This window comes from Saccopteryx bilineata, chromosome 6, assembly GCF_036850765.1.
Source record: "Saccopteryx bilineata isolate mSacBil1 chromosome 6, mSacBil1_pri_phased_curated, whole genome shotgun sequence".
Taxonomy (NCBI): domain Eukaryota; kingdom Metazoa; phylum Chordata; class Mammalia; order Chiroptera; family Emballonuridae; genus Saccopteryx; species Saccopteryx bilineata.
Genome location: NC_089495.1, coordinates 161,802,213 through 161,829,728, shown reverse-complemented (window position 1 = coordinate 161,829,728; position 27,516 = coordinate 161,802,213). Strand labels below are relative to the sequence as shown.

The 27,516-nt window shown below is 51.9% G+C and overlaps 1 protein-coding gene across 5 annotated transcripts; it reads right to left on the bottom strand.

The window, feature by feature from the left end:
- Positions 1 to 1,024: 1,024 nt before the first annotated feature.
- DNAI2 (dynein axonemal intermediate chain 2) lies at positions 1,025 to 25,655 on the bottom strand. 5 transcript variants are annotated; one of them, XM_066236890.1, is made up of 14 exons: positions 25,568 to 25,655; positions 20,347 to 20,543; positions 18,404 to 18,565; positions 17,288 to 17,409; positions 12,660 to 12,802; positions 11,700 to 11,813; positions 9,627 to 9,766; positions 8,664 to 8,786; positions 6,259 to 6,482; positions 5,288 to 5,423; positions 4,853 to 4,999; positions 3,795 to 4,019; positions 1,622 to 1,708; positions 1,025 to 1,536 (listed from the first exon to the last, which is right to left on the bottom strand). In XM_066236890.1, exons 2-13 carry the CDS (start codon positions 20,527 to 20,529, stop codon positions 1,625 to 1,627), a joined length of 1,803 nt encoding a protein of 600 aa, XP_066092987.1. In that variant the 5' UTR covers positions 20,530 to 20,543; positions 25,568 to 25,655; the 3' UTR covers positions 1,025 to 1,536; positions 1,622 to 1,624. The 5 variants fall into 5 exon arrangements, with proteins under 5 accessions (XP_066092987.1, XP_066092984.1, XP_066092985.1 ...); XM_066236887.1 differs by having other exon boundaries at positions 1,025 to 1,708; XM_066236888.1 differs by having other exon boundaries at positions 1,025 to 1,708; positions 20,347 to 20,540.
- Positions 25,656 to 27,516: the final 1,861 nt, after the last annotated feature.

Here is a 27,516-nt window from a genome sequence, read left to right as displayed (position 1 = left end):
GTCTGTCCTGTGCGCTGTACGATGGAGAGCAGCCTCCCTGACTTCCACCCCCAGGTGCCAGTGGCTTCCCCACAACTAGTCCCGTCACTCCAACATGTGCTCAGATATCACCAAGTGCCCCGCTGGGGGCAAAATCACCCCTGTGAACCCACTGCTCTGTGCACAGCTCTGGGCTCCGTGTCCTCGCACAGTGAGGGGCCCATCACAGGAGGGTCACGTGGCTTGTGGACACCCTCTTTCTGGAAGCCTCTTCCTGGGAGACCTGGCATGGAGTGTGTACAGATGTTTGCACTCGGGTGGGGACTCAGGCTGAATCCCAGGTCTGCCCCTCGTTCCCATGAGACACGGGCAACTTGCTCCCTCTCTCTGTGCCCAGTGAGGCTCAGAGAGTGAGTGCTATGCCCAGCTTCCATCTGTGGCTCAGGGATGGAAGCTGGGCATAGCACTCCCCCGGGGCCATTGTGGAGCTCAAGCGCCCAATAAATGTGACCCACAAAGATTATTTTATCAAGGTCTAGCCACAGTGGACACTCGGTATTCTTTTTTTTCTTTTAGGCACAAGGGCAGCTGGCCCTGGGGCTCTTCCCAATGAGATTCTTAACAAGGGCATTTAAAAAGGGCATTTAGGGCCCCTGTCAGGACCACCTGACAACCACAGAATGAAAGGTGATCAGGGCTCCTCCTGGGACAGGCTGGCTCTGAAGTGCTCTCCTGCCTATGACGTTTCTGACAATGGTCCCTGCAGCTCCACACTGGCAGTGTGCTGGCGCCCCCGGGGCCCTGCCCACACAGGTGACTACCGGGCAGGGTGGGGAGTGAGCCTCTGTCCCCTGTCTGCCCCTGACTCGCTCTGTGTGGGAACCTGGGCAAGTCCCCACACCTCTCCTGGAACCTGGTCTTCCTCCATAGAGCAGGACAATCAGAGTACAGACCTTCCAGAGACTTTTAAAAAGAATGACACAAGGTAACATGAAAAGCTCACAGTGCATGATGACTAATAATCACTACTGTTGACGTTGTCATTATTCATTTAATTTACGAGAATTAAGATAATAGTAACCTTGCAGAGCACAAGACCAACCAAGCTGGAGTCACGGAGGTAACCCTCTTGGAGGTGAACATGCCTGGGGTGTTGTTTGGAAAGACACCTTAGAGAGGACAGACCTCTGTCCCCGGTTGTATGTGGACAGGAGGGTCAGGGAGGAGAGCCCCCAACCCACAGGTCTGCCTGAGCCCCTGCCTCGGCTGTGACAAGCCCAGTGGGGGTTTCACAAGCTCATGACAGAAAATGATGGCTGGAAGGCTGTTGAGAAGCTGAAGGGGACGTGCAGGGCCAGGCTAAAAGGCTGCGTGGCACCTGAGGTGGAGCTGCCCACCATGGCTAAGACGGCACCGGTCTCAGGGAGGAGTCCTGCCCCTCCCTCTCTCCCAAGGTCGCTGGGGACGGGGCTCAGTAAGTCAGTGCAGGCTAGCAATCTGTGGGGTGTGGAGGCTGCGTCGGGGTCCCTTTGCCCCCTTGTCCTCCCCACAGCGACACTTTAAGGAAAGAACTCATAAAATCAGGGCCGTGCCAAGAGGTGGGAGACAGAGGCACGGTGTCGGGGCTGCAGTCTGGGCCGACCTTCTAGGCTGGAGTCTCTTCAGGGTTCTCTTCTTCCACCTCATCCTCTCCCTCCTTCTCCTCCTCAGCCTCCACATGTGGTTTTTTCTGTTAAGGAAATAACTCATAGAACCACTGGTGTGTGTGGGGGGCAGGCCTCTTCTGCACCTTGGGGGGTTAACCCCTTGAGGCCAAAAGCAGCCAACTGGCTGAGGCCTGGGCACCAGCACTGTGGCCCTGAGGGTCTGCTGGGTGCTCAAAGTCAGTGGGCAGGACGGTGGGGGCAGCGAGGGTGTCTGACAGGCTCAGGTACAAGTCCTGCCCCTGCTGCTTGCTACCTGGGTGACCTCGGCTAGCTCCTCCTGAGTCTCCTTGGTCCCCTGACCTGTATTCCTTGCAGGACTAGGGCTGGGGCTGGGATTGGACATACGGGTCTAAGGACCCAGCTCTGCTTTCTAAGCTCTGACCTCAGAATTGCTGGCCAAGTGCAGAGACCACGAGAGAGTCGGGAGTGGGGAGGGGGCAGAAGAGGAAGGGAGCCAGATTCTGTGACCCTTAACCCCTCCGGAGGCCCAGAGTCCTCATCTGGTTGCTCCAGCTGCTGTGAGCAGCGCTTTTGGGACCTCCAGTCCCGAGAACGGTGTCGGAACCGGGGAAGGTGGCGAATGTCGGCACTGCCCTCAGGAGGGCTGGGGAGCCCCGGGTGGTGGGGGAGCCTGGGCTGTGGATCCAGTCTCACCTCTGCCATAAATGGAGGGCCGCCCTGCCCCACCTGTACCACACAGAGAATGTGAGGATAAAGCTGCTCATGTCAAGGACTTCCAAAGCAGAATGTACCTGTGAAAGCACAGCCTGTCCCTAGACCCAGTGAGAGGGACACAGAGGAGAGAAGTCACAGATGGGAGCAGCGATCCTCTCCCTGTGCTCTATCCCCCATCCTCTGCCACCCTGGCCTCTCCCTTAGCGCCCAGGAAGTGCCACACAGCTCTGCAGGCAAGGCCGGCTTCCTGTGCAGGCGTCCACGCGATCACGCAAGGCCTGTGCTCACAAGGGCCCCACTCCTGCTTTCGGGCTCCGCTGCCATTGTCTTGAGATTCTCCAGACTTTCTTTTTTTTTTTTTTACAGAGACAGAGAAAGAGTCAGAGAGAGGGATAGGCAGGGACAGACAGCAGACAGGAACAGAGACATGAGAAGCATCAATCATTAGTTTTTCATTGCACATTGCGACACCTTAGTTGTTCATTTATTGCTTTCTCATATGTGCCTTGACTGTGGGCCTTCAGCAGACCAAGTAACCCCTTGCTCGAGCCGGCGACCTTGGGTCCAAGCTGGTGAGCTTTGCTCAAACCAAATGAGCCCGCGCTCAAGCTGGTGACCTCCGGGTCTCAAACCTGGGTCCTCTGCATCCCAGTCCGAGGCTCTATCCACTGCGCCACGGCCTGGTCAGGCTCTCCAGACTTTTTGAACCAAGTGTCCCCCATTTTCATTTTGTGCTGGGCCACGCCCCGAATGATGCCACTGGCCTCGCTCACAGGTGGACGCGGACACACGCACCCTTGCTCTTTTCCCTCCCACGCCTCTCTTTGGCACTCTCCCATTTTGGCCTCTTATCTGTGGGCCTCTCAAGGCAGTGATCCAGACTGACAATGTCCTTCTCTTCCTCTGTCCCCTGGTGTGGAAGAGGGCTTGGAAGGTGACCAGACACCATCTTTATAGCTAACCTCATTTTCTGAGTGAGAAGGAACAAGAAGTGAAGTGACCAGCCCAGTTGTTATAGCTAGAAAGGGCCATGGATACATGAACTCAGCACAGACCACATCCCCTGACAGCAGGCGGGTGAGCAGGATGCCTTCCACACGGTGGATGTCACAGCTGCCTCCTCCAGAGGCCGCAAGGCTCACTCCTGTCTGACACCTCCCTTAACTCCCCGATCCTCATTCAGTTGGTCATGCACATGTTCAAGGTGCCCACTGGACTGGGGAGAGGAGAGTTCCTACAAGCATGGAACATGGCTCCTGCCCTCAAAGAGCCCGGGTTCATTTGGAGACTTAGGATTCCTCTGGAGGAAGGGAGGAATGCCTCCCATTTGCCAGATGGACAAATTAAGGTCCACCTGATTAAGGTTACTTGCTCGAGGTCACCCAGGTGCCACGCCGCCCACCCACCCACATGGGCCCCACCCGAGGTCCTTACGAGGCTGGCGGTCTTCATGGCTTCCACCTCCTTCTTCTTCAGCTCCTTGTAGATGATGTCGAAGAACTCCTCCTCGGCCTTGGCGACCAGCTGCTCCAGGTCTATGGCGGGCGCCTCCTCCCTCAGCTCGTCGTCCTTGCCCTCTGTCTTGCCTTTCTCCTTCAGCCGCATCTCTCGGTTCCTCGCCTCCAGGATCTTCTCCCGCCGGGTCTCCCGCTCAAATATCTGAGACGCATGGGGACAGAGAGGCCCGTGGGGGACGGCGGTGGCCAGGGCACCCAGCACAGGGACCAGGCTGGTTCTCCTTGCCCTGCTCACCACAGCCCCCAAAGAGGTCTGCACTCAGGGCTAACGGCAGGAACCAAGGGCGAAATTTGGGGGTGGGGAGGTGGGAGCTGGGACAGCAAGTTCATCAGTTCTAAGGCGTTCCAGGAACATAGAGGACAGCACGAAGAACGCCCTCTGGGTTTGTACAACATGGTGCCCTGAGCCCCGAAGGGCCAGCTCAGAGCTAGGGCCACTGTCTCAGGCTCAGCCAGGAGGCTCTCCGAGGTCTCGGCACCAGAGGTGTTGAGCATCATGGGCCCCGTGGCTCTGGGGAGGTGCCTCCAGAGCTGCCTGCCAGGGGCAGGTGTACTGACGGTTTCAATCCCCAGAGCCCCCACCCTGGGGAGGTCCCTTGCCATGTTTCTACTCTACTGGAAGTCTCCTAAGCCTTCATTTGATAGGTTCCGCTGCAAAAAGTATGTATTATTCGAAACTAGACAAACTGAGCTAGTCAAACCATTTGGTTGACAGCTGAAAAACAGAAGCCTGGAGAGGTGAAGTGACTTGACAAGGCCACTTAGCTCCTTAGGGTTAAGCCAGGGAGGTTTCAGGCACCCCAACACCCACCTGCAGTGTTCACCCCAGGACTGCACGCTGCCTCGCCAGAAAGCCCTCCCAGTTCCCAGGAGGGGAGAGGCAGCGCCTTACACGTTCCTCTGACTAGCCTGCTCTCTAGGGACCAGGTCCAGACACGAGCTGGAGGGCACCTCGGCCCGGCACTGGGCACTCACAGAAGACGCGATGTTCTTCTCGTTCCTCTGCAGGGTGCACAGCCCCTGGGAGACCTCCAGCAGTGTGGCTGTCCCCAGCTGGGAGCCGCAGGCGACGAAACACCCGTTGTCCTGCACACGGAGGCACGAGAGGGCCTCGTCACACACCTGTCACAGCGCCAGACAGACCCACAGGGAGGAGAGAGGAGCAAAGTAAGCCTTCGTCTGATTTTCCTGGGGAGGCTTGGCCAATCGGCCCCATTCCAACACCCTCGGTGACTCCCCCGGCCCACAGGATGAAGTGCACACTCTGAGACTGGCTGTCAGAGCCCTTTGGTACCCACTCCTCAACCTCATCTTCCGCTTTTCCCCTCAACCTTGCACCCCCTCTTCAGCCTCATATTCATTTACGCCACCAGGGCCAACAGGATGCATGGGGAGGGGAGTGTCCATGACCTTCAGGCTGAGGGCAGGGTCACACTGCTTGAACACAAAGTCCCAGATGTCCAGGGTCCCGTCCATCTTGGTGGTGAAGAACACTGCCGGCCGTACCGGGCTCCAGGCACCATCTGTGAGGTATGCCATGTGATACCTGTGGGAAGCCGGTGTCCCCAGCCAGGGACCACTGTGGTTAGGAGGGACGGAGAGGATGCTGAACCACAACTCTGCTCACCCAGCCCCTCCCGGGCTACAGGGTCTCCTTGTCAGTCAGGAAGTTCCTCCGTGTGTCTGACTTCTGGCCATGCCAACCTTGCCCACCCACAGCTCACAGACTGTACTTTGAAGGGCTCTGGGTTGGTCCTCAAAAAGAAATGTGTAAGGAGCTTCCTCCAAAAAAAAAAAAATGTTTCCATTAAGCATTCTGTCATAATGATCCTGTATGTCTGTTTACAAATAAATGATTGAATAAATAATGTAAAACATGAGTCTAGATAAGATCCTCCTCGCCTCTAGTTACTCGCTGCAAAACTGGGCTACCTCGTTCACTGAGTTCGCGGCATCTTCATTCACAGCAGCTCAGGTGAAAGCAGCTCAGGTGTCTATCCGTATATAAATGGAGGAAAAAGGTGGTCGCCAGCTGGGAGACCAGGAACAAGTAAGTGGCTTTGCCTCCCTATAGCTCGGTTCCCTCACAAACAATGAGGTGGCTGGAGAGCAATGCCACCTACTCGTAGGGCTGTCTCGAGGGTAACGGAAATGAACTCATGGCTGTTATCGTCACTAACCCAGGCAGTTGGAAGCATGAACCTTTGTGAAGTGGCTGAGTCAAGCCCCTTCCTCGCATAAGCTAGGGTGCTTGGCGAGGGGTGTTTTCTTCATTTCATGGGTGGACACACAAAAACTCAGGTCATTCCTGGGCTGGACTGAGCCCCTCTGTCCCCTCCGCCCTCTGGCATCCCTCTCCCTCCCCCAAACTCCACCCTTACTTGGTCCACATGATAGACGATTCGCGGCTGTCCTCTGACCAGATGCGGGCAGTCCAGTCGCCTATGCTGAGGAAGTTCTTTGGGTAGAACGGATTTCTCTGCAGGGCGTAGACGGGGCCGTGGTGGCCAGGGAACGTACACACAATCTTCTCGGCAGAGGTCTTGGCCTTGCGGTTGCAGGAGATGATGATGCCTTGCTCGGTGCCCACCATGAATTTGGTTGGCTGTGGGGGGTGGTGACACGGGGTGGAAGACTCCATGGAACATCAGCTCGGGGCTTAGCTGGCATGGCGAGCAGCCTCCTGGGGCGGACCTCTGGTTCCAGTCGCTGCTCAGGCTGTGTCCCACCTGCTCCTAGGAGGCTGCCCCACCCTTCCCAGCCTCGTCAGACCTGCCCTTCCTGAGACCCTCCCATGCTTAACGAAAGCCCTGACTCTCCCAGCTCTGCAGACTCTCGTCACCAGCTCTCTCCATGCAGCACCACTGTGTCCACAAAGATTGTGTCATAAAGATCATGAATGTCTGTTTACAGACAAAGTAATTAATTGAATGAATAATATAAAACATGAGTCTAGACAAACACCCCCAACTCCAGCTACTCCCTGAAAAACTGGGCTATACTGTACCCCCGAGTTCATGGCAGCTTATTCCCAACTGCCAAGGGGTGAACGCCACCCACGTGTCCACCAGCAGACAAATGCATCAACAAAATGTGATCCATCCACACAATGGCATACTCTTCAGCCTTAAAAATGGAAGGAAATCCTGACACCTGCTACAGTGAGGATGAACCTTGAGGACGTGATGCTAAGGGAAATAAGCCGGTCACAAAAGGACCAATGTTGTGAGAGTCCACTTAATCGAGGTACCTGGAGGAGTCCGGTTCATAGAGACAGGATGTAGACGGGCACGGGGGAGGGGCCAGTGGGGAGTTGTTGTTCAACAGGTACAGCACACTCTCCGCTTTGCAAGACGAAAAAGTCCCGGAGCTCCATTGCACAACAACGCGAACGTACTTAACACTACCGAAATGTACACTTAAAAATGGTTAAAATGGTCAAATTTATGTTAGGTGATTTTGACCACAATTTAAAAAAAGTAACTGGGCTACAAGTTGGGTGAAGGGATCCAAAGAAAAACGAGGAGACATAGCTTGCAAGGCCCGGAAAAGTAAGCGACAAAGGGAACTGCAGGCTCCTGCCAGCCCTTAGGGAGATAAGGGACCCAGAGCAGGACGGTGTGTCACTCCTGCGGCCTCAGACTTGGCGGCCCAGGGGGAGTCTGGCCTTGGAGTCCGAGCCCTGGGCTGGGCCTGGCTTCACGTCTCGCAGCACATGACTTGGCCTCACTGAGACTCAGTTCGTCCATCTGAGTAAGGGAGGGATGACATCACCTCACAAGATGGTCACAGGCAATGACACAAGCTCATCGCATAAGGCGGTCACAAGTGTCCAGCCCAGAGTGTGCACTCAGTGACAGGCACGTGGCAGGTGGGGATGAGTGGCGGCGTGGTCGTGACATCTAGCACTTGGCCTTAAAATCCCCGATTCCCAGACAGAATGTTATTTTTTTTGAGTCCTCCCCATGCTGACCTCTATGCCCCGGGGCTGAGGGGTAGTTAAACTGTCTGTCACCTCATCACCTCATGCCATCGGCATTCACTCACCAGCCTCAGGTGAGGACTGCGGGGCAGGAGTGAGGCCAGAGCACCTCTGCCTCTCAAGGGCCTAGAAATGACGTCACATGAACCTAAAGCAAACCAGTGACAATTCCAAGGGGGAGCTAGGCCTGGGCTCAGTGAGACGTAAACCAGCAACCAGCCCAGGTCAAGAGTCATCTGAGAAAGCTAAGTGGCTTTTTGTTTGTTTTTTGCTTTAGAAAGAGTCTTTATTTGCTGCTTCTAGAAGCTTCTCATTACTGTTCACCTTTGATATTCCTTTACTGCTCTTTCTCAGTTACTAAATTCTATAATTATGCCTGTGCTGTGGTTTTCCAAGGAGCCTCCTCTGATCTCATTTCCTTCCTCCTCCAACATCTCCTCCTTTTCCTACAGGGAGTTAAGTGACCAGCCCAGGGTCTCACGCAAGGCAGAGGCAGAGCCTAGCCTTCTGATGTTGCTCTTGGGCAGGCCTCTTACGTAGAATGGGGCTTTTCTAGACTCTGGTCCTAGACTGAAATCTTGCCTTCTGCTCAGCGTGGCCACTGGCCAGTGACTCTGCTGCCCCCTGCTGGAAGGTTGTTATAAAGACCACCCAGGTCTAGGATGACAGTCCCAGAACTGTGCAGGGCACAAGGTTGGCAACCGCGTGGGGTTCACAGGCATCTTATACACTAGTCACGGCCTGCTCTTGGCTCCAGCTGCCCAGGTGATAGAAGCAAGGGAAGGGAGAGAAAGGGACACTCACCAAAGAAGACTCAAACTCCAGGGAGATGGCCCCCAAGGCATTTTCCAACTGCTCCTTTCTGGTGATGTCCATGATCACCACCTCGGTGGGCTCACTCAGCTTCCGAATATCCCACCACATGACCTGGTGGGGGTGGGGGAAACCCTGAGACCTGAGGTCCTGCAGTTCTCCTGGCTTATGTCTCCCTCACCTCTTCCAGCTCCTTAGCATCAGTCACTGTGGTCAAAAGGGTGTGTGACAGAAGCTACCCTCAACCCACAGGGACAAAACAGTTTTGAGAATGGTTGATCTGATGTACAATCCCAGAGCCATGAGCAAGCATCATAAAATCCAGATGCCAGGGCGTCAGCCCAGACCCACTGAATCCCATCGCCAGGTGTGTACCCTGAAGGCGATGGAAGAAACTGGTGTGGGGGTGCCTCCTGGGAGGGCGACTCACAGGCCTATCTGCATTTTTGTACCTATTGCATTTTGTTCTATGTGCCTGTATTAATTATTTTTCCATTTAAAAATAAGATGCAAAAGAAAACATTCCCTTGCCTGACCGGGCGGTGGCGCAGTGGATAGAGCATCGAACTGGGACACGGAGGACCCAGGTTTGAAACCCTGAGATTGCAGGCTTAAGCATGGGCTCATCCAGCTTGACTGTGGGCTCACCAGCTCAAGTGTGGGGCCACTGGCTTGAGCCCAAGGTTGCTGGTTTGAGCAAGAAGTCACTTGGTTTGCTGTAGCCCCCCAGTCAAGACAGATATGAGAAAACAATCAGTGAACAACTAAGGAGCTGCAACAAAGAATTGATGCTTCTCATCTCTCTCCCTTCCTGTCTGTCTGCCCCTATCTGTCCCTCTCTCGTCTCTGTCACAAAACCAAACAAAACATTTCTTGGTGATTCCCAATGAGGAATGAGGTGACAGTTACTGCTCCACTCCCCCACCCCCCGCCCCGCGCCTGGCCTGCTGGCACCTGCCCATCTGTTGATGCTGAGAAGCACTCAGTGCCCGTCTTCGACTGCAGCCAGATGGTGCCATACACAGGGTCTTGGTGGCTAAACTCGATGGTGGACAGGTCCGCCACCAAGCTGCCCTTCCGGGTGTCCCAGCAGGCTAGTGGGGAGGGAAACAACAGGGAGATAAACAGGGGTGCAGGCTTCCTCTCCTGGTGCAGGGAGCAGGGGACAGAGGGCTGCTGCTCTTGGTGTGGCAGGTGTGTGGTTTCTTAGAATCAGGGCTAGGTTCAAACCAGCCTGAGTTTCCTGCTAGTCCCTGCAGCCCCCACAAAGTCTTCATGGAAAGACTCCCAGAGTGCATGCTTCACTCTTTCTGCTGAGCCCCTGCCACGTGTTGAGCACCATCCTGGGCCCTGGGGAAGCCAGTGGGAATAGGACAGTTACTGTCCCTTGAAAGCAGGTAGGGGATCAGTAAATACAACCCATAATGTAATTTCTCTCGTGGGGGACACACAGTGGTAGTCAAGGAAAGCTTCCTAGAGAAGGTGAGAGGGAACTAAGACTGAGGATGAACCTGGGCTGGAGTGAGCCAGGCAGAGGGAGGGTAGTGCCTCCACCATAGAGGCTGCTGAAAGTGAGAGCATTAGGTGAGTCCTCCTGCTGCCTAAACTCATTCCCTGTTCCCCTCTGTGCCTTCGCTGCCTCTGGTGGGGAAACATGACTCACAGAGCGGGCTTCACCCTTTGCTCGGATCTGTTATTAGTGCTTCACTCTTCTGCTTTACCAAGAAAGACCTGAAGCTTATCTACTTTTTGTCCTAATAGATTTTGTTTTCATTTTCCCACAAATGTACAGCAAGGACCCACCCTGTTATTAAGAGCTATTTCTAGGAAAGCTCACTCTGTAAAACAAACAACAAAAGTACTTGATCTTTAAGTGTTGATTGTTAGACTCCAAGTCTAAAGCACTGGCCTGAACCAGCCTGGCCCAGAAATGGGTTTTCTAAGTGAAACTTGCTCTGCTTGGGCAAAGCAGTGCTCAGAGGTGGGTCCCACTGTGGACGACCTTACAGGCAGCAGAGCCCGAGCTCCAGAGCCCTGGCTGCCCTGAGCGGGCATGAGAACCACCAAGTGGGTTATGAATAATGAGTGAGGCAGGCTCCTGAATAAAACATGGCAGAGCAGCTCTGCTTCAGTCTTTTAGAGCCTTGGCACCCAGGTAACGTGGCAGGGAGGTTTACAGGAGCCCGCATCTGGTCCCTACCCTGGCAGCTTCCCCAGGAAAGAGGCAGCAGGTCTGAAAAGGAGATAGATCAGAGGTCTCCGAGGGCCAAGAGGCAGCCTGGCCACAGAGTGTTTCCGAGGAGAATTTACCCAGCCATTCCCACTCCTACTCCCGGAAGAAGAAGGGGAGGCTAAGAGCCTGTGAAGGTAGGAGGGTGGGGAGCCCTTTCTATGCGTGTGGTGTCTGGGTTGGGGTGCAAACAGGGCACGGTGAGTGTCTGGCTGCCCTCGGGCCAGAGGGGCAGACAGGGGCAGACAGGGACATTCAGGGCCTGTGTGGGCAGGTTTCTTCCGATCTCACTAGCAATAAAAAAAACTCAGTTTTCTGGGTGTGAGATCAGCAAAACCAGAGGAATAAGGACCTCTGAAAATCTTCTCCTCCATAAAAGCAATGAGAAAATGAGCAAAAATGGTCACCATCAACTTTTTCAGAATCCTGGAAAATAGGCAAAGGCTTGCAGCGATCCAGAAGGTGTTGATTCAAGAAAAACAGCTGACTATTGGTAAGAACAGTGAGTTTTGTTGCATTTGAACTTACCCTACTTAAGATCCTATTCACTCCGTTCCATGGCAGCTTTGAGAAGCAGCCTCCTGCTTCCTGGGGAAGCCCAGCAGCCTGGCGGCTGCCGGAGGGAAACCTGTGGGGCTGCAGCCCTGTGAGTCTCCTGTCAGAGAACTGCCTTCCTTCGGCCAGTCTGGTGGCGCCCTGCAGGACCCCACTTGCAAGGCTGTCTGTATTCGACCTGACGCAGAGCTTGCCCAGGGGAAACGGTCTTTCATCAAGGCAACTGTCTGGGTCCCTCTTACCAATCTGCCCATTGTAGCAGCCTCCCAGGAGCACGTGGGAATCCTTGGGGTTGTACTCCAAGGTGACAAGAGGAGATGACGGCTTCAGGATAAGCTCTGGCCTGTTGGGGTTTTCTAAAAAGCAGGAAAAAAACAACAACATTATAATATCCCACCGTGCCTGGAAAGGAAAGGACAGGGCCAGACAGTTCGGCCCCTTCTACAGGAGGGGGAGCCTGGGAGTGACTTTCCTAGGCTGCAACCCCTGGGTCCTGGTGGCCGGACTCTGGCTCCAGGCGCTCTTCCAATGTTTTTATTTTGGGGACTCAGAATTGTGTTTGCGTGTGTAATTGTAATTCGAGTCCATTTTCCAGGTGTGGTATGGAATGAAATTTTGACCCCTGACGTATGCAGTTTTCTCTATATTCGGGATAATGATGGGACCCACCCTCAACACACTGAGCTGCTCAAGAGTGTAGAGTGCTCTCAGTCTGTGCCTGGCAGCTTATCTTCACAATGACAACAATGAGGGACATCTGAGAGTATGACGCCCACCAGCCAGGCTTTGCCTTTGCCATGAGCCCGTTGGTCAACAACAGTGTGGTCCATGCTCCTAGAGGGACACACTGCCCTACTGGCCATGAATTAAGGACAAGCACCTGGGAAGGTGGGCAGAGGTGAGTCCTCTCCCCTCTGCCTTGGGTCCCTTTACTCAGTCTGTCAGGAATTCTATGTGATACTCTCTCCAGGGGCTCATTGTTGGGACGTCTGTGGTCTGGTCTTGAATGCCTTGATTACAGGCCTGGAAATGAAGGGAGCTTCCTGCTTCCCCGACTTGATTGCTTGTCTGTGCCCGATCCCCAGACAGCAGTGGGACGAGAGGCTTTTTCCTGGTCCCTGGTCCCTCCCTGTGGGACCTCTGCTGCTCCTACTGTCCTCTCCCTCAGCCGTCCCTGGCCAGCGGGCCTTTCTGATTCTCACCCAGGTCCCAGATGTACGAGTCGTGGCTCATGCCCTTGGGTGCCCGTTGAAAATTCAAGCAAGAGTATGCCACCGCCAACTTTCGGTTGCCATCAGGGTGCCAGGACAGGTGTGTGGCTGACCGCTTGATGTCCTGGGGATCCCTTCAGGGGAGAGCAAAGGGCAGACAGCTGGGCTGCAAGGCTCCCCTATTTCTTATTTACTAAATCTTTTCTCTAAAATATTCAAACATACTTAGGCATACATATGCATTCACACAGAGAAATTTATTTTAAAAACAAAGTTTATGGGATTCCCTTCATTGGCAAACCAAATCCCACCAGCCATAAATAGAAGCTGATGATAAAAATGAAAACAATGGATACAACATATTAAGTTCCAGCCAGCTGTTTTTATTTGCTGAACGTGTTAAGCCAAAGGCTTGAGTTTCTGGTAATACTGAAATAAAAGGGAGCGTGGAGTATTGAGCAGTGGTGCTCTTTGGCATCTGCCCAAATTAGTCAAAAATGTATGTCCTCAAAAAAAGCCTGCATGGCCTGACCTGTGGTGGCGCAGTGGGATAAAGCGTCGACCCAGAACACTAAGGTTGCCGGTTCGAAACCTTGGACTTGCCTGGTCAAGGCACATATGGGAGTTGATGCTTCCTGCTCCTCCCCCTTCTCTCTCTCTCTTCCCTCTCTCTAAAAATCAATAAATAAAATATTTTTAAAATTTTTTTTAAAAAGCCTGCACATTAACATTTTTAGCAGTTTTATTCTTAATTCCTAAAACTTGTAACCAGCCAAAATATCCTTTAATAGGTGAATGGGTAAATTGTGAGTCATTCATACATTGGAATATTATCCAGCATTAAAAAGAAACGAGCTATTAAGACATGAAAAGACACAATGGAAACTTCATGCACATTACTAAGTGAATAAAAGCCAGTCTGAGAAGGCTACACACTGTGTGGCTCCACCTACAGGACATTCGGGAAAGGCAAAACCATAAAGACAGTAAAAAAGCCAGTTGCTAGAGGTTTGGGGAGAGAAAGGGATAAATAGGTGAAACACATGGGAATTTATAGGGCAGTGAAACTATTCTGTGTGTTAATTTTGTCAAAACTCACGGAGTGTACGACCCAGAGGGAGCCATAAACCATGGACTTCGGGCATGCTATAGGCTGAAGGTTTGTGTCCTCCCTCCTGCAGGGTTGATACTGGGCAGGGCCCCTCCCCTCTCCAGTCCCTGGCACTGTGGTCACAGATTCTGGCCAGGAGGTATGGAACAGAGGGTAATAAAACTGCAGCTGAGGTTTTACTAAGGACAAAGGAACTGAGTTGCCAGATATTATTAAGAAGAAACAGAACAGAATGGCACATACACTTCCCCCCACCCCCTGCTTGCTTGCCTGTAGACCAAGAGTTTTGCTTGATCAATTGACCAGGGCTTAGCTATAAGAACTGTGCCCCGCCTCAGTGGGGTGCGAAGATTTCACTGACCTGCTGCCATTGGAGCTGCCCCTGTATGTAAGTAATAAAGGCTATGCCCGTTCCATCCGGTCCTCCTTGTGGTTTCTTTGGGATCCCACAACAATATCAGATAGATATTATCATTGATTTTCTGGGTCTGGACCTCCTGCATTACACCTCCTCACCCCAAATGGATATGTTGACCTAATCTCCAATGTGATAGTATTAGGAGGTAAGGACTTGGGAAGGTGATTAGGTCGTGAGGGTGGAGCCCTCATGATGAGATTAGTGCCCTGATAAATGGGGCTTCAGGGGGCAACTGCGCCCCACAGAGAGAAGATGGCTTTGTGTGTATGTGTGTGTGTGTGTGTGTGTGTGTGTGTTTGTGTGTGTGTGAGAGAGAGAGAGAGAGAGAGAGAGAGAGAAAGAGAGATGGACAGATAGGGACAGACAGGAAGGGAGAGAAATGAGAAGCATCAATTCTTCATTGCAGCTCCTTAGTCTCCTTAGTTGTTCATTGATTGCTTTCTCATATGTGCCTAGACCCGGGGGCTGCAGCAGAGCAAGTGATCCCTTGCTCAAGCCAGTGACCATAAGCTTCAAGCCAGCGACCTTGGGGTCAAGCCAGTGATCATGGGGTCAGGTCTCAACCACGCTCAAACCAGTGAACCCACGCTCAAACTGGGTGAGCCCATGCTCAAGCCAGTGACCTCAGGGTTTCAAACCTGGGTCCTCTGTGTCCTAGTCCGATGCTCTATCCACTGTGCTACTGCCTGGTCAGGCAGGAAAGATGGCTATTTATGAATTAGGAAGTGGGTCCTCACCAGACACAGAACCCAGCCAAGCTGGCACACCCTGGTCTCAGAACTGCCAGCCTCCAGAACTGTGACAAATAGATTTCTGTTGTTTCCAAGGTACCTAGTTTATGGTATTATGTTATGGCAGCCCAGAACAGATTAAGACAGGGTGATAATGATGTGTTAATGTTGGCTCATCATTCTGACAAATGTACCACTCTGGGGTATGAGTGGGGGAAGCTGTGTATATGTATATCTGTATGTGCATGTATGTGTATATGCTTGAATATCTGGGGAACACCTGTGGTTTTTGAAAGTGTCTAGCCTCAAAGGACAACCCTGGGAAATTCATTTTGCTACCAGGGCCCATTAAAAGTCCTGGGAAGTGTTTAACCCGGTCTCGACATGAGCAGGAAGTACCCTTTTCTGACCTAGGGCTGAGTTGTGGTGTGCAGAGCAGGACCAACCACTGCCAGCAAGCAGCGTGCAGGAGAGGTGGGGGTGGGGAGGGTGGGGGTTCTTCCAGCTGCCCCAGCCCAGCTGGGGTCTGAACTCAGCTGCATGATGATGCTTTGTAAGTTATCCCCCCTCCGACCTCCAGATGGTGAACCAGACCTCAGGGAGAGAAGTACTCAGAGTTCCCAGTGGGTGGGTGAGCCAACCTAGGACAGGGCTCTGAGTGAGTGGAGGGTGGTGCAGGGTGTAGGTGGGGACTCTGTTCTTTCCGATCAATTTTGCTGTGGACCTAAAACTGCTCTAAAAAAAACCCTCTCAAAAACAAAACAAAACAAAACAAAACCTCTCAGTTTAAAGAACAAGGTGGGAAGAAGAATGAGAAAGAGTTGAGTATTAGACTCAGTGGCCCCAAACTGAGACTTTCTCCTTGAAGTACCGTATTTCCCCATGTATAAGACACACCTTTTTCTGAAAATTTTGGGGTCTAAAAACTCAGTGCATCTTATACAGTGGTTGTAGATTTTTTTTTTTACTTGCATTGTTGAAGACAGTGATTTGTCATCAGACACAGATGAGGACAAGCTAATGGATGGGAGTTTTGACTGAGATGATGAGTTGGATGAATTTTATGATGAATAAAACTTGAGTTCAATAACTTTATGTAACACATTTTTTTTTCAAATTTCAGGACCCAAAATTAAGGTGAGTCTTATACATGAGGAAATAGGAGGTATACAGAAGGAATGCATAAAAATGGAAACAAGATAACTCTCTCACTGTGTGAGTCGTGCCTGTCACTACCCCCACCCTAGGGGCTCTGCTGTAGAAGAAGGGGTGGGATCCAGGAGATCAGAGCCCTGTCCTAGGTTGGCTCACCCACTCACTGTGAACTCAGTACTTCTCTCCCTGAGGTCTGGTTCACCATCTGGAGGTCGGAGGGGGGATAACTTACAACGCATCATCATGCAGCTGAGTTCAGACCCCAGCTGGGCTGGGGCAGCTGGAAGAACCCCCACCCCACCCCACCCCCCACCTCTCCTGCACGCTGCTTGCTGGCAGTGGTTGGTCCTGCTCTGCACACCACAACTCAGCCCTAGGTCAGAAAAGGGTACTTCCTGCTCATGTCGAGACCGGGTTAAACACTTCCCAGGACTCTTAATGGGTCCTGGTAGCAAAATGAATTTCCCAGGGTTGTCCTTTGAGGCTAGACATTTTCAAAAACCACAGGTGTTCCCCAGATATTGAAGCACACACACATACATGCACATACAGATATACATATACATAAATATATATACCCACAGACATATGCACATATACCTCAGAGTATTCAAACGAAGCGCGCTCTCCACATGCTGCTCTGCACCTTGTTTTGGTTTCACGTACTAACTCTTGGAAACACCACGTGGTTTTCCACTGTATGGGTGTCCCCGAGTGGCTAGAACTAGCCCCTTTCTGGTGGATTTTGTTTGCCTCCAGTCTTTGCCCGGCACACATCCTGCGGCAGTGAATATGCACGCACACACACAGTATTTCACACATGTGTATCTGTGCAATGAATCCCTGTTGTCAAACTTCTTTCCTTACAGGTTATTCCCAGGTACCCTCCTCCTGAGAGTGGGGGACGAGGGTCCTATTGCCCACAGTGAGGCTGATGCTCAGCACGTTGTACTCAATTTTGCTGTGTAAATCATCCCTTCTTGTACAGCTTTGCACGTGTGCTTTGTCCCTCACCAGACTCTGTCTTCCCTTCCCCAGCCAGGCCCGCTTCCGAGGTTGGCACCACCTGTCTGCTGGGCATTGTATTGCTCTGCCCTTTATCAAGCTTCAAGCACAGAGGGCTCACAGCGAAGAGTCATGTTTGAAAACACTCACCTACAGAGGTGACAGATATTGGCCAGCACCTGTCTAACTAGAGAAATACCTGAAAACGTTGATGGTTTTAGCAGAAGGGGCCTCTTCTGTAACTTCCACCGGATCCACATCATCAAAATACTCCTGGTAGATGTCGATGGCGTTATTCTGCTTGATGCAGTGCTCCATGATCTGAGGAGACATGCCAGGAGCTCTTAGAGGTGCAGGCAGGTCCTTTCAGACTGGCAGGGACTGAGATGAAGTCTGGGAGGGCCAAACAATATCTAGTGGTCCTCTCCACCCTTCCAGCCCATGCATTTTCAATGGGGCAACATCGCCCCCCACACAGTAAAACTGGTTCTTAGTGGTAAAACAATACAGTATTACCTTTTAGATCCAAAGCAAAAGTATACATATAGTACATAAACAGATACATGCTATACCTATGACATTGAAATTTCAGTGGGGGAGGCAATTCGGAAAAGAATAACTAAAAAACTCCTTGGGGATAATAATAACAAAAAGGTGAAGAGACATGCTCTAGCCACACAGAAGTATTCATGACTCCATATACAGCACTCATCCTCTGGTTCCTTCACTCAGAAAGCCCTCCCCTTTATTCCAAATATCCACCATGGAAAAGCTCAAGCTGAAGTGCCATCTCTTTCAGGAAGCCTTCCCTGCTTCCTTCAGCAGAAATGGGATCTCCTTGTGGCAAAATGGCAAGTCATACCTTCTCTTACAGTATTTCTTTGTACGTCGTCGTATGGTGATATCTCTGTATTTGTCTTTGAGCCCTGGTGGATTATAAAGTCTTTGGAGCAGGATGTATGTGAATTTCATTTTTTGCAATCTCTATTATGCCTGGCAGAGACCAGAAGCATGGTCCAGATGTGTTGAATGAAAGAATGTTCACTACTGGGGGGTAAGGTTCTTTGGGGTTCTCTTTGCCCAAAGGGGCTACTTTTCAGGCTCCTCCTAAAAGCTGTTCAGCCCCTGCACCTCCCCGCCTTCCCCTCTTGTCTGCTCTGATGGACCTGTCTGCTTCCAGACAGAAAGCTACTCAGGTAGCTGGCATTCTTCCCCTGAGTAGCTATAGGAGCTGAGCACATCTAGGCTTGACATGCAGTTGGGGAACCAGTGTGATGGCTGCGGCTCTGACCGCTGGAGCCAAAGGAAGCCTTACCAAGCCCAGCTGCATGATGGTGTTGATGTAGTTTTCGTCTTTCTCCACCTTCTTTCGGAAGCGGATTGTCTGCTCCAGCTCCAGGGGGTTCACATCCTTGGGCCAGCCCCCTTCGACATGGTTGACACCCCGGGTCTCCATCTCAAAGCGTTCTGTGTTGGCCTGAACAGAGAGCCCCAGGTGAGAACATCATCCCTGGTGTGAGCATTTGGGCACCTCTGTGAACCAGGATCTGGGGCCCTGTGTGCTCAGGGACGGACCGAGGAGGTGTCGTGGGACAAAGCCACAATAGTTTCAGGTACCGGGAAAATGGTCACTGATTCTTAGGGGCTCACCGGTTACCATGTAAGTGCAACTGTGTGGAGCTGGCAGCTTTGCAGTGGATGCCAGTGGGCATAGAAAATACCCTTATGAATCACAGTGGACCAGAGGAGCCCACCCATCCCTCCGAGAAGGACCCCTTCCTGAAACAGAAGTGAACAATCCTCCTCTGCCCTACCACTGACACTGTCACAGGAATTGAAACATAGATACAATGAAGAGTTTGCTTGGCCCATTCTTTGACAGGGAGGTGAGTATAGATGTAGTTTTACCCCTTAAACTTACAACTTTCCTCTTTTTCCCCATTTTTAAAATTGAGGTAAAATACACATCATATAAATTTTACTACTTTTATATTTAAAGTATCCGATTCCGTGGAGTTAAGGACATTCACAAGGTGTGCCACCATTGCCACTATCTAGTTCCAGAACTTTCTTATTGCCCCCAGGGGAGACCCCATACCCATTAGGCAGTCACCTCTTTCTCCCTTCCATTCCTTTTTTTTTTTTTTTCTGAAGCTGGAAACGGGGAGAGACAGTCAGACAGACTCCCGCATGTGCCCGACCGGGATCCACCCAGCACGCCCACCAGGGGCGACGCTCTGCCCACCAGGGGGCGATGCTCTGCCCCTCCAGGGCGTCGCTCTGCCGTGACCAGAGCCACTCTAGCGTCTGGGGCAGAGGCCAAGGAGCCATCTCCAGTGCCCGGGCCATCTTTGCTCCAATGGAGCCTTGGCTACAGGAGGGGAAGAGAGACAGAGAGGAAGGAGGGGGTGGGGGGTGGAGAAGCAAATGGGCACTTCTCCCATGTGCCCTGGCAGGGAATCAAACCCGGGTCCCCCGCACGCCAGGCCGACGCTCTACCGCTGAGCCAACCGGCCAGGGCCCTCCCTTCCATTCTTAAACCAGCCCTCACAGTAGTTAGAAGTCTGCACGGGCAGAGCTGTGGACAGGAGGCATGAACACGGGGTAGCCCTTCTGGCGGCCACCTCTACGCCATGGACAAAATTTTCCCTGGTCCCTGTGACAGCAATTAGCCCTGGGAAAACAAGAGATACCCTTCATTTGAATTGTTAATTATTGGAACTTCCCGCCACATGTTTTGATAAAATCCAATGTGATTTGCCCTCAGTTGATTTGGGTTCTATCCTTTGGTCTAATTTTCTCCCTGCAATTCCAAACACAATCAGGAGCTGACCGCCCAGTTCAGACAGGCGGAGAGCTGGCTGGGAGTCTGAACGGCAACATGACTCAGTTCTCTTCTGTCGGAGGCCCCTCTGACCAGAACTTTCTGTGGCACCCTTTCCTTTTCACAGCTGGGCAGTGAAAAACTCTGCCCCCTCAGAATATCTCATCCACCTGTACCAAATGCCTAAAGCAACTCTAGAAAGAGTCATAGAGGTGAGACCAGAGCCCCTGGGAGAAGGAAAGTCTTGATTGACATTCCCTGGCCCAGAGACTGCTTGGTGCTGGGTCTTCTCCTGGCTCTGGGGACCACGGTGGCTCTTGGTATCATCCTGCCCTCACACTACCAGCATCATTGGTCTACTCTAACTGGCTTCCAGGTGGGTGAAGTTGCGCAGACCACACCTTCCCTGGCCGGGCCCTGAGGCTGGGACTCACCTCGTGCTCCGACATGCTGGTGGAGCACTGGATGCCTACGTCCACGGGGTTCCGCTCCATATACTGCTGGGCCAGCTCCGGGTTGGGTGGAATGTCGATATTCAGATCTGCCAGGCAGTCAGAGAAGTTGCACTGCTTCCCAAACTCACTTCGCTTCTTAACGTACACGTACACGATCTCCATGGTGCCGGCTGCTGCTGGGCAGAGGGAGGGTGTGCGGTGAGGGCCCTGCCTGGTTGCTTCCTGGTCCCCGAGGGTCTCACTGGGACATGGCTCCAGGTTCTCTATCTGGTTGAGGGGCAGGGTTCTAGGGATTTGTCTGGAAGCTGAGTCTGCATTTTAAAAAGTCATTGAGTAGTAATGACATGCTAAGCAGTATCTTGCTCAGTGTTTGCCATTGCCTTCTGAAGTGAACCATAAAATCTTTTACTACAGAGAAATCTAACACTTAGAGATGCCCTGAGTGCCTTGCTTGTCTGGATCACATAGCTGGTAAGTGGTACGGCTGGTCTGCCTGACTCCAAAGCTCATACTTATGAAATGATACAGTTTTTGCTGGGCTAATATGTTTATTGTGAGGCAGGAAGAAGTCTTGATAGTGATTATGTTGGGCTGGGCTAAATTCCTTGCCAGGCCCTGAAGCTGATCATACAGCACACAGATTTGAGAGCCTTGGGCTTCTCTGGAAAGTCTCCCCCTTGACCGCCCGATTGCCCAAGGGCTCACCCGTTCCGGAGTTCTAGGTTACCGGACTCTACCGTCCACCACTCTTTCCAGGCCCAGTGGGAAACTCCTCCCTCCACATCACTGCTCCCAGGACAGGGCTGGGAGTCCACCTGAGGAGGGGAGAATCCTGGACCATTTCCTCAACAGGCAGAATAGTTAGGCCTTTGAGAAACCCTCTGATTTGTGCTATTGGTCATGAAAGGCACAAAACCACCCTGGTCCCCATGATACCAATTAGCTCTGGGAAGGCAAGAAAGACCTTTCGTTTGAACTGTGAATTATTGAAACCATCCAATGGGGAATTGGAAAGCAGGCTGGCGTGGGTCTGGACTTCAAGTTCTGGCCAATGACACTCACCAGCTGCTTGACCTTGGCCACTCAGCCATTCTGAGACCTGACATACTTGGGAGTAGTGTGAAATGCAAGTACTCAAATGCAATGCAAGGGACTGTTTTCTTATTGGTGCTAATTGGAAGCCTTAGCAATGCAACCCTGGCCCTGGTTGGTTGGCTCAGTGATAGAGTGTCGACCTGATATGTGGAAGTCCTGGGTTCGATTCCCGATCAGGGAACACAGGAGAAACAACTATCTGCTCCTCCACCCCTTCCTCTGCTCTCTTTTTCTCTCTCTCTCTCCTCCCACAGCCACGCCAGGAATGGTTCAACCTGGAGCAGGTTGGCTCCAGGTGCTGAGGATGGCTCCATGACCTTGTCTCAGGTGCTAAAATAGATCGGTTGTCGAGCAATGGAGCAGAGGCTCAGATGGGCAGAGCACTGCCTGGTAGGGGGCTTGCCCGGTAGATCCCAGTTGAAGCGCAAGTAGGAGTCTGTCTCTGCCTCTCCGCCTCTCACCCTCTCACTTAATAAAAAAAACAAAACAAAAGAAAAGACCTAAAAGACCTAGAGAGAAGAATAGAAAAGAAATGCAGCAGCAGCTCCCACAAACTGCTCTCTACTGACCCCAAAAGAGACCTTGACCCTCTGACTATTGTCACAGCAATAGACCCTGTGGGGTCTGAGTTTTCCTTAGAGGCTTACATAGCTGGTCATCTGATGGGGTCTGTCAACTATAGAGCTGAGCGGAGCTGTCCATGTTCTGGCCACTCCTAACTCTCAGAAAGTGTGCCTCTGATGGCAAGCTGCCAAGGGCTCAGTATCCTGGGCCTGCAGGGGGCCCAGGGAACCAGCTGTTGAATGAGTGACTGGGGGTGGTGTGGGGAAGGTTAACTTTACAAGAGCCTTGCCTTGGTAGGATTCACATCTGAAGGCCTTTCAACATCCAAGAGTTTAGTTTCTTTTTTATTTTATTTTATTTTTTATTTATTCATTTTAGAAAGGAGAGAGAGAGGAGAGAGACAGAGAGAGAAGGGGGGAGGAGCAGGAAGCATCAACTCCCATTATGTGCCTTGACCAGGCAAGCCCAGGGTTTCGAACCAGAGACCTCAGCATTTCCAGGCCAATGCTTTATCCACTGCACCACCACAGGTCAGGCCGAGTTTAGGTTCTTACCTGTGAGCAGGTGTTGCTATCTTTGAATGATAGATAAGGGGACCTGGTAGAAAAACGTTTTGGAGGGCATGTCCCCTGTTTTAAGTAAAACCTACAGACAAATATCTAAACTTAGGAAACAAAGTTTAAAAATGCAAAGACATGCTACAGGCCTGACCAGGTGGTGGCGCAGTGGATAGAGCGTCGGACTGGGATGCGGAAGGACCCAGGTTCGAGACCCCAAGGTCGCCAGCTTGAGCGCGGGCTCATCTGGCTTGAGCGGAGAGCTCACCAGCTTGGACCCAAGGTCGCTGGCTCCAGCAGGGGGTTACTCGGTCTGCTGAGGGCCCGCGGTCAAGGCACGTGTGAGAAAGCAATCAATGAACAACTAAGAAGTCGCAACGCGCAACGAGAAACTGATGATTGATGCTTCTCATCTCTCTCCGTTCCTGTCTGTCTGTCCCTGTCTATCTCTGCCTCTGTAAAAAAAAAAAGAAAAAAAAAATGCAAAGACATGCTACAGTAGTAATTCACTTTGTCAAGCAACTTTGTACTGTAGTTTGTGCCTAGAAACATCTGGAGCACCCAAAATGAATCTTAAAAAAAAAAAAAAAAAAAAAGAAGGCCCTGGCCGGTTGGCTCAGCGGTAGAGCGTCGGCCTAGCGTGCAGAGGACCCGGGTTCGATTCCAGGCCAGGGCACACAGGAGAAGCGCCCATTTGCTTCTCCACCCCTCCGCCGCGCCTTCCTCTCTGTCTCTCTCTTCCCCTCCCGCAGCCAAGGCTCCATTGGAGCAAAAGATGGCCCGGGCGCTGGGGATGGCTCTGTGGCCTCTGCCCCAGGCGCTGGAGTGGCTCTGGTCGCAATATGGCGACACCCAGGAGGGTCGCAACATGGCGACGCCCAGGATAGGCAGAGCATCGCCCCCTGGTGGGCAGAGCGTCGCCCCCTGGTGGGCGTGCCGGGTGGATCCCGGTCGGGCGCATGCGGGAGTCTGTCTGACTGTCTCTCCCTGTTTCCAGCTTCAGAAAAATGAAAAAAAAAAAAAAAGAATTTCATAGATTTTGCTAGTAATTCATAGTTTCTTTTGAGTGCCAATTGTATGGTTTGTATTCATTCTGATTATCATTTTATTATTTTACTTATTCAGCAAACATTATTAAAACTCTGAATAGGCCCTGGCCGGTTGGCTCAGTGGTAGAGCGTCGGCCTGGCGTGCAGGGGACCCGGGTTCGATTCCCGGCCAGGGCACATAGGAGAAGTGCCCATTTGCTTCTCCACCCCCGCCCCTTCCTTCCTCTCTGTCTCTCTCTTCCCCTCCTGCAGCCAAGGCTCCATTGGAGCAAAGATGGCTGGGCGCTGGGGATGGCTCCTTGGCCTCTGCCCCAGGCGCTAGAGTGGCTCTGGTGGCGGCAGAGCGACGCCCCGGAGGGGCAGAGCATCGCCCCCTGGTGGGCAGAGCGTCGCCCCTGGTGGGCGTGCCAGGTGGATCCCAGTCGGGCGCATGCAGGAGTCTGTCTGACTGTCTCTCCCCGTTTCCAGCTTCAGAAAAATACAACAAACAAACAAAAAAAAAACTCTGAATAGTCAAGAAAGTGTTGTACTACTATAAGGATTGATGTATATATCAATGGAACAGAATTGAGAGTTCAGAAATAAACCTTTAGCTCTGGCCAGGTGACTCAGTGGATATAGCATCCTTCTGGTGCACCAAGGTTATGGGTTCAATTCCTGGTCAGGGCTTGTAGGAGAAGCAACCAATAAATATACAACTAAATGGAACTAAGTGGAATTTAGTTGCTGCTGCTCTCTCTCTCTCCCTTCTCTGACCTCTTTCTCTCTCAACCAATGGAGAAAAAAAGAAGTAAACCTTTATATTTATGGTCAACTGATTTTCAGTAAAAGTACTAAGGCGACTTATAGCTAGGAGGGCACAAAAATGGTGCTGGGCTAACTGGATGTTCATATGCAAAAGAATGACCACAAACCCCTACCTCACACCACACACAAAAATTAACTCAAATGGATCACAGGCATAAATTTAAGAGCGAAAACTATAAAACTTAGGTGGAAGAACATAGAGGGAAATCTTCATGACTCTTAAGAAAGATTTCTTTTTCTTTTTAAAAAAATAAGATTTCTTAAATATGGCATCAAAAGCATGATCCATAAAAGAAAAAACAAACAAACAATAACTTGTACTTCGTTAGAATTTAAAACGTTTGCACTTCAAAAGACAACATTAAGAAACTGAGAAGACAAAACACAGTCTTGGAGAAAATATTTGCAAATCACATGCCTGACAAAGGACTTATATCCAGAATATATAAAGACCTACTAGGTCCCAGTCTGTGAATGCAGTTTACAGGAAAAACACAGAGCCCACCGCAACCCCCAGAACAGTTATCACAATTCCCTTTCTACAGATGAAAAAACTGATGGCCAGAGAGAGTAAGTACCTTGTCAAAGGTCACAGTACTTAAGTCCAGACAGAGCCGGGCCCCGGGCACGTCTGGCTCTAAAGCAGTGATTAACCTTGAGGAAGAGATGAAGTGGTGCACTGACAGGCCTTGTAGCCCAGTAGGTGCTTAGTCATTATAAATTCCCTTCCCTCCATTCTCATCTGCAAGCTCTCTTCTTCACCTCTCCATCCTCCTGCCACCAGCCCAGCCTGTTATTTCCCATCCGTTCAGCTGTAATCCCATCCTCATCCCCCAAGGAGACAGATCCGTATCAAGACCCTGCTAACTGGGAGTACGGGGTGCAGGAGGCAAGGTTTTTTAGAATTTGCAGGGTCCTGTGACTCGGGGTATTGAGGGCAGCAAGATCTAACGGGGCTGAGACACTAAGAGCCCTAGTCCTGGCATCCACCACCGGGCAGAGCTATCTCCGAAGGACGCCCCCATCAGGAGTTCTTTGCACTATCGGTGATTATTATCCTCGGGGGCTCCTGCCTTCACTCTCCACTCTGCTCTTAAGCCGCCGAGGTCCTCCCGAGCCCGTTTTTACCCTGGATCCTCTCCTCCTAACGCTGGACCGCTGGGGAAGCACCCGAGCCCAGGTGTCGGTTCCAGCGCCTTTCAAACGGCTCCCAGCCTTGGAGTTTACCTGTCGCCTAGCAACCCTGGCCGGGCGGGGGCGCTGAACCGTGTGTGTGTGGGGGGGTGGGGGGTGGGGGGGGTGACGTCCCGTCCAGACACGTCGGAAGCGCCGCGGTTCCCTCCTCCCTCTTCCGGAGGTTTAGAGAGTTAGGAGGGGAATTAACCAACGAGCTAGCCAAAATCCGGTAACGACAGACGTTTGTAGGGGCTTTGCCAAGGCGCTTATCCAAGTCTACAAATATGCACTGAGCGAGATCCAGAGAAAACGCCAATTTATAGTCAGTGCCTCCGAAGTCCCGAACCCAAGTTGGTGATGCAGGGCTCTGATATTTATTAGCTTGTGGTCTGGCAGGTCGTTTGACCACCACTTCCTTTAGTGTCCTCAAGCGGTAAGTGGGAATTATAACCCCAGCTTTCCCTCTGCTGCCATATTGGCTCCGCAGGTCGGATTCAAGAATCCTGTCAGACCAAATAACCATAAAGAAAAGGGCGGGCCTGAGAGTAGGGACCGGGTGTTTGCACAGTTTAGCTTGGTGGTTGGCACGTTGTAAGCAAGTATTGAATGTTCACTGAATGAATGAGTCCATAAAATGAAATTTCTTGTGGGGTTAAGGCAATGAAGTGAGATCATATAAACGGGGGGGGCTAGAAGGCATGGGTTTGAATCCCAGCGTGGCCATTTACTGATTGCATGACCTTACTTTCCTTTCCAAGACTCAACCTTCCTTTTCTGCAAAGTGGGGGGACAGTAGTTATTTAGGTTAATTAGGAGGATCAAGTGAGACATGCTGCAGCGTGCGCAGCCCTACTGATGGCAGACTTGGCGTCTGACCAATGCCAGCTCCTGCCACTAGAGGTCAGGCTAACCTGAATTCAGGGATAGGCGCTAGAGATCTGGGCGGGGGCAGACAAGGGATGTGTCATTGGGATTTGGGCTGGAAGTGGGCCTTGAAAAGTGGTTGTGAGTTGCAGGGGGAAAGACAACATTCCAGATTGGGGACAGGGGGCCATGGTGTGAGCAAGGGAGGGATGGTTGTCGTGGAAGGAAGGCATTTTGGGGGACAAAGGGTGCATCAGTCTGGCTGGAGCTGACAGTCCAGGTAGGGGGGAATGAGAGAGGAGTTTGCAAAGATCAGCTGGAGCCAGTTTGTGAGGGGTCCCTAGATGCTGGCTAAGACACCTGGACAGCTTCCCAGGCTTTTTCTTGGAACTGGGAAAGTACAAGAAGAAAGCAACACTTCCCCTCCTCACCCCCCACCCTGGCTCCCCACTTCTCCATGTGTGCCTCTCACCACTACTCACCTTCCTTGAACTGGGTGGGGCAACAAAATTCCCAACAAGATGGCACTTTGCCCAGCCATGCTAACTCCTAAGTTACTGCTGCCATCACTGCTCCTTTGGCGCCCGCATCTGCCAGTTTCTCTGAGCACCTTGGGGTGGGTGCTGAGGTGGGTTATGGGGGGCCAGTTAAAGAAGCCCCTCAAAGTCTCACTGAACCGGCTTTGTGTGCTCAGAGGCAAATCAGGTCCAGACAAAGCATCCAGAAAAAAACAGATCAGATCAGCTCCACAGCGGAGCCTCAGGACTGCAATCACCAACAGCCTTCTCACCCCACCTGGGCTCTGGGGAGCTGAGGCCCTCAGCACCCACATTATTCCTGCGGGCAGGGTAGAAATGGGAAAAGTTGATTGCTTAGCCACTTTTCTCATATTATCGCAAGGACTTATGGTCTCCCCACCCCTACCCTCACTCAGAAGTGCATGCTGCCAACCACTGAAGGGCACTCTGCTTACTGGCAAAACAGCCATCTCCCCGTGGCAGGCCCAGCTCAGCGGCCCTGGAGGCCAGCATGAGGTC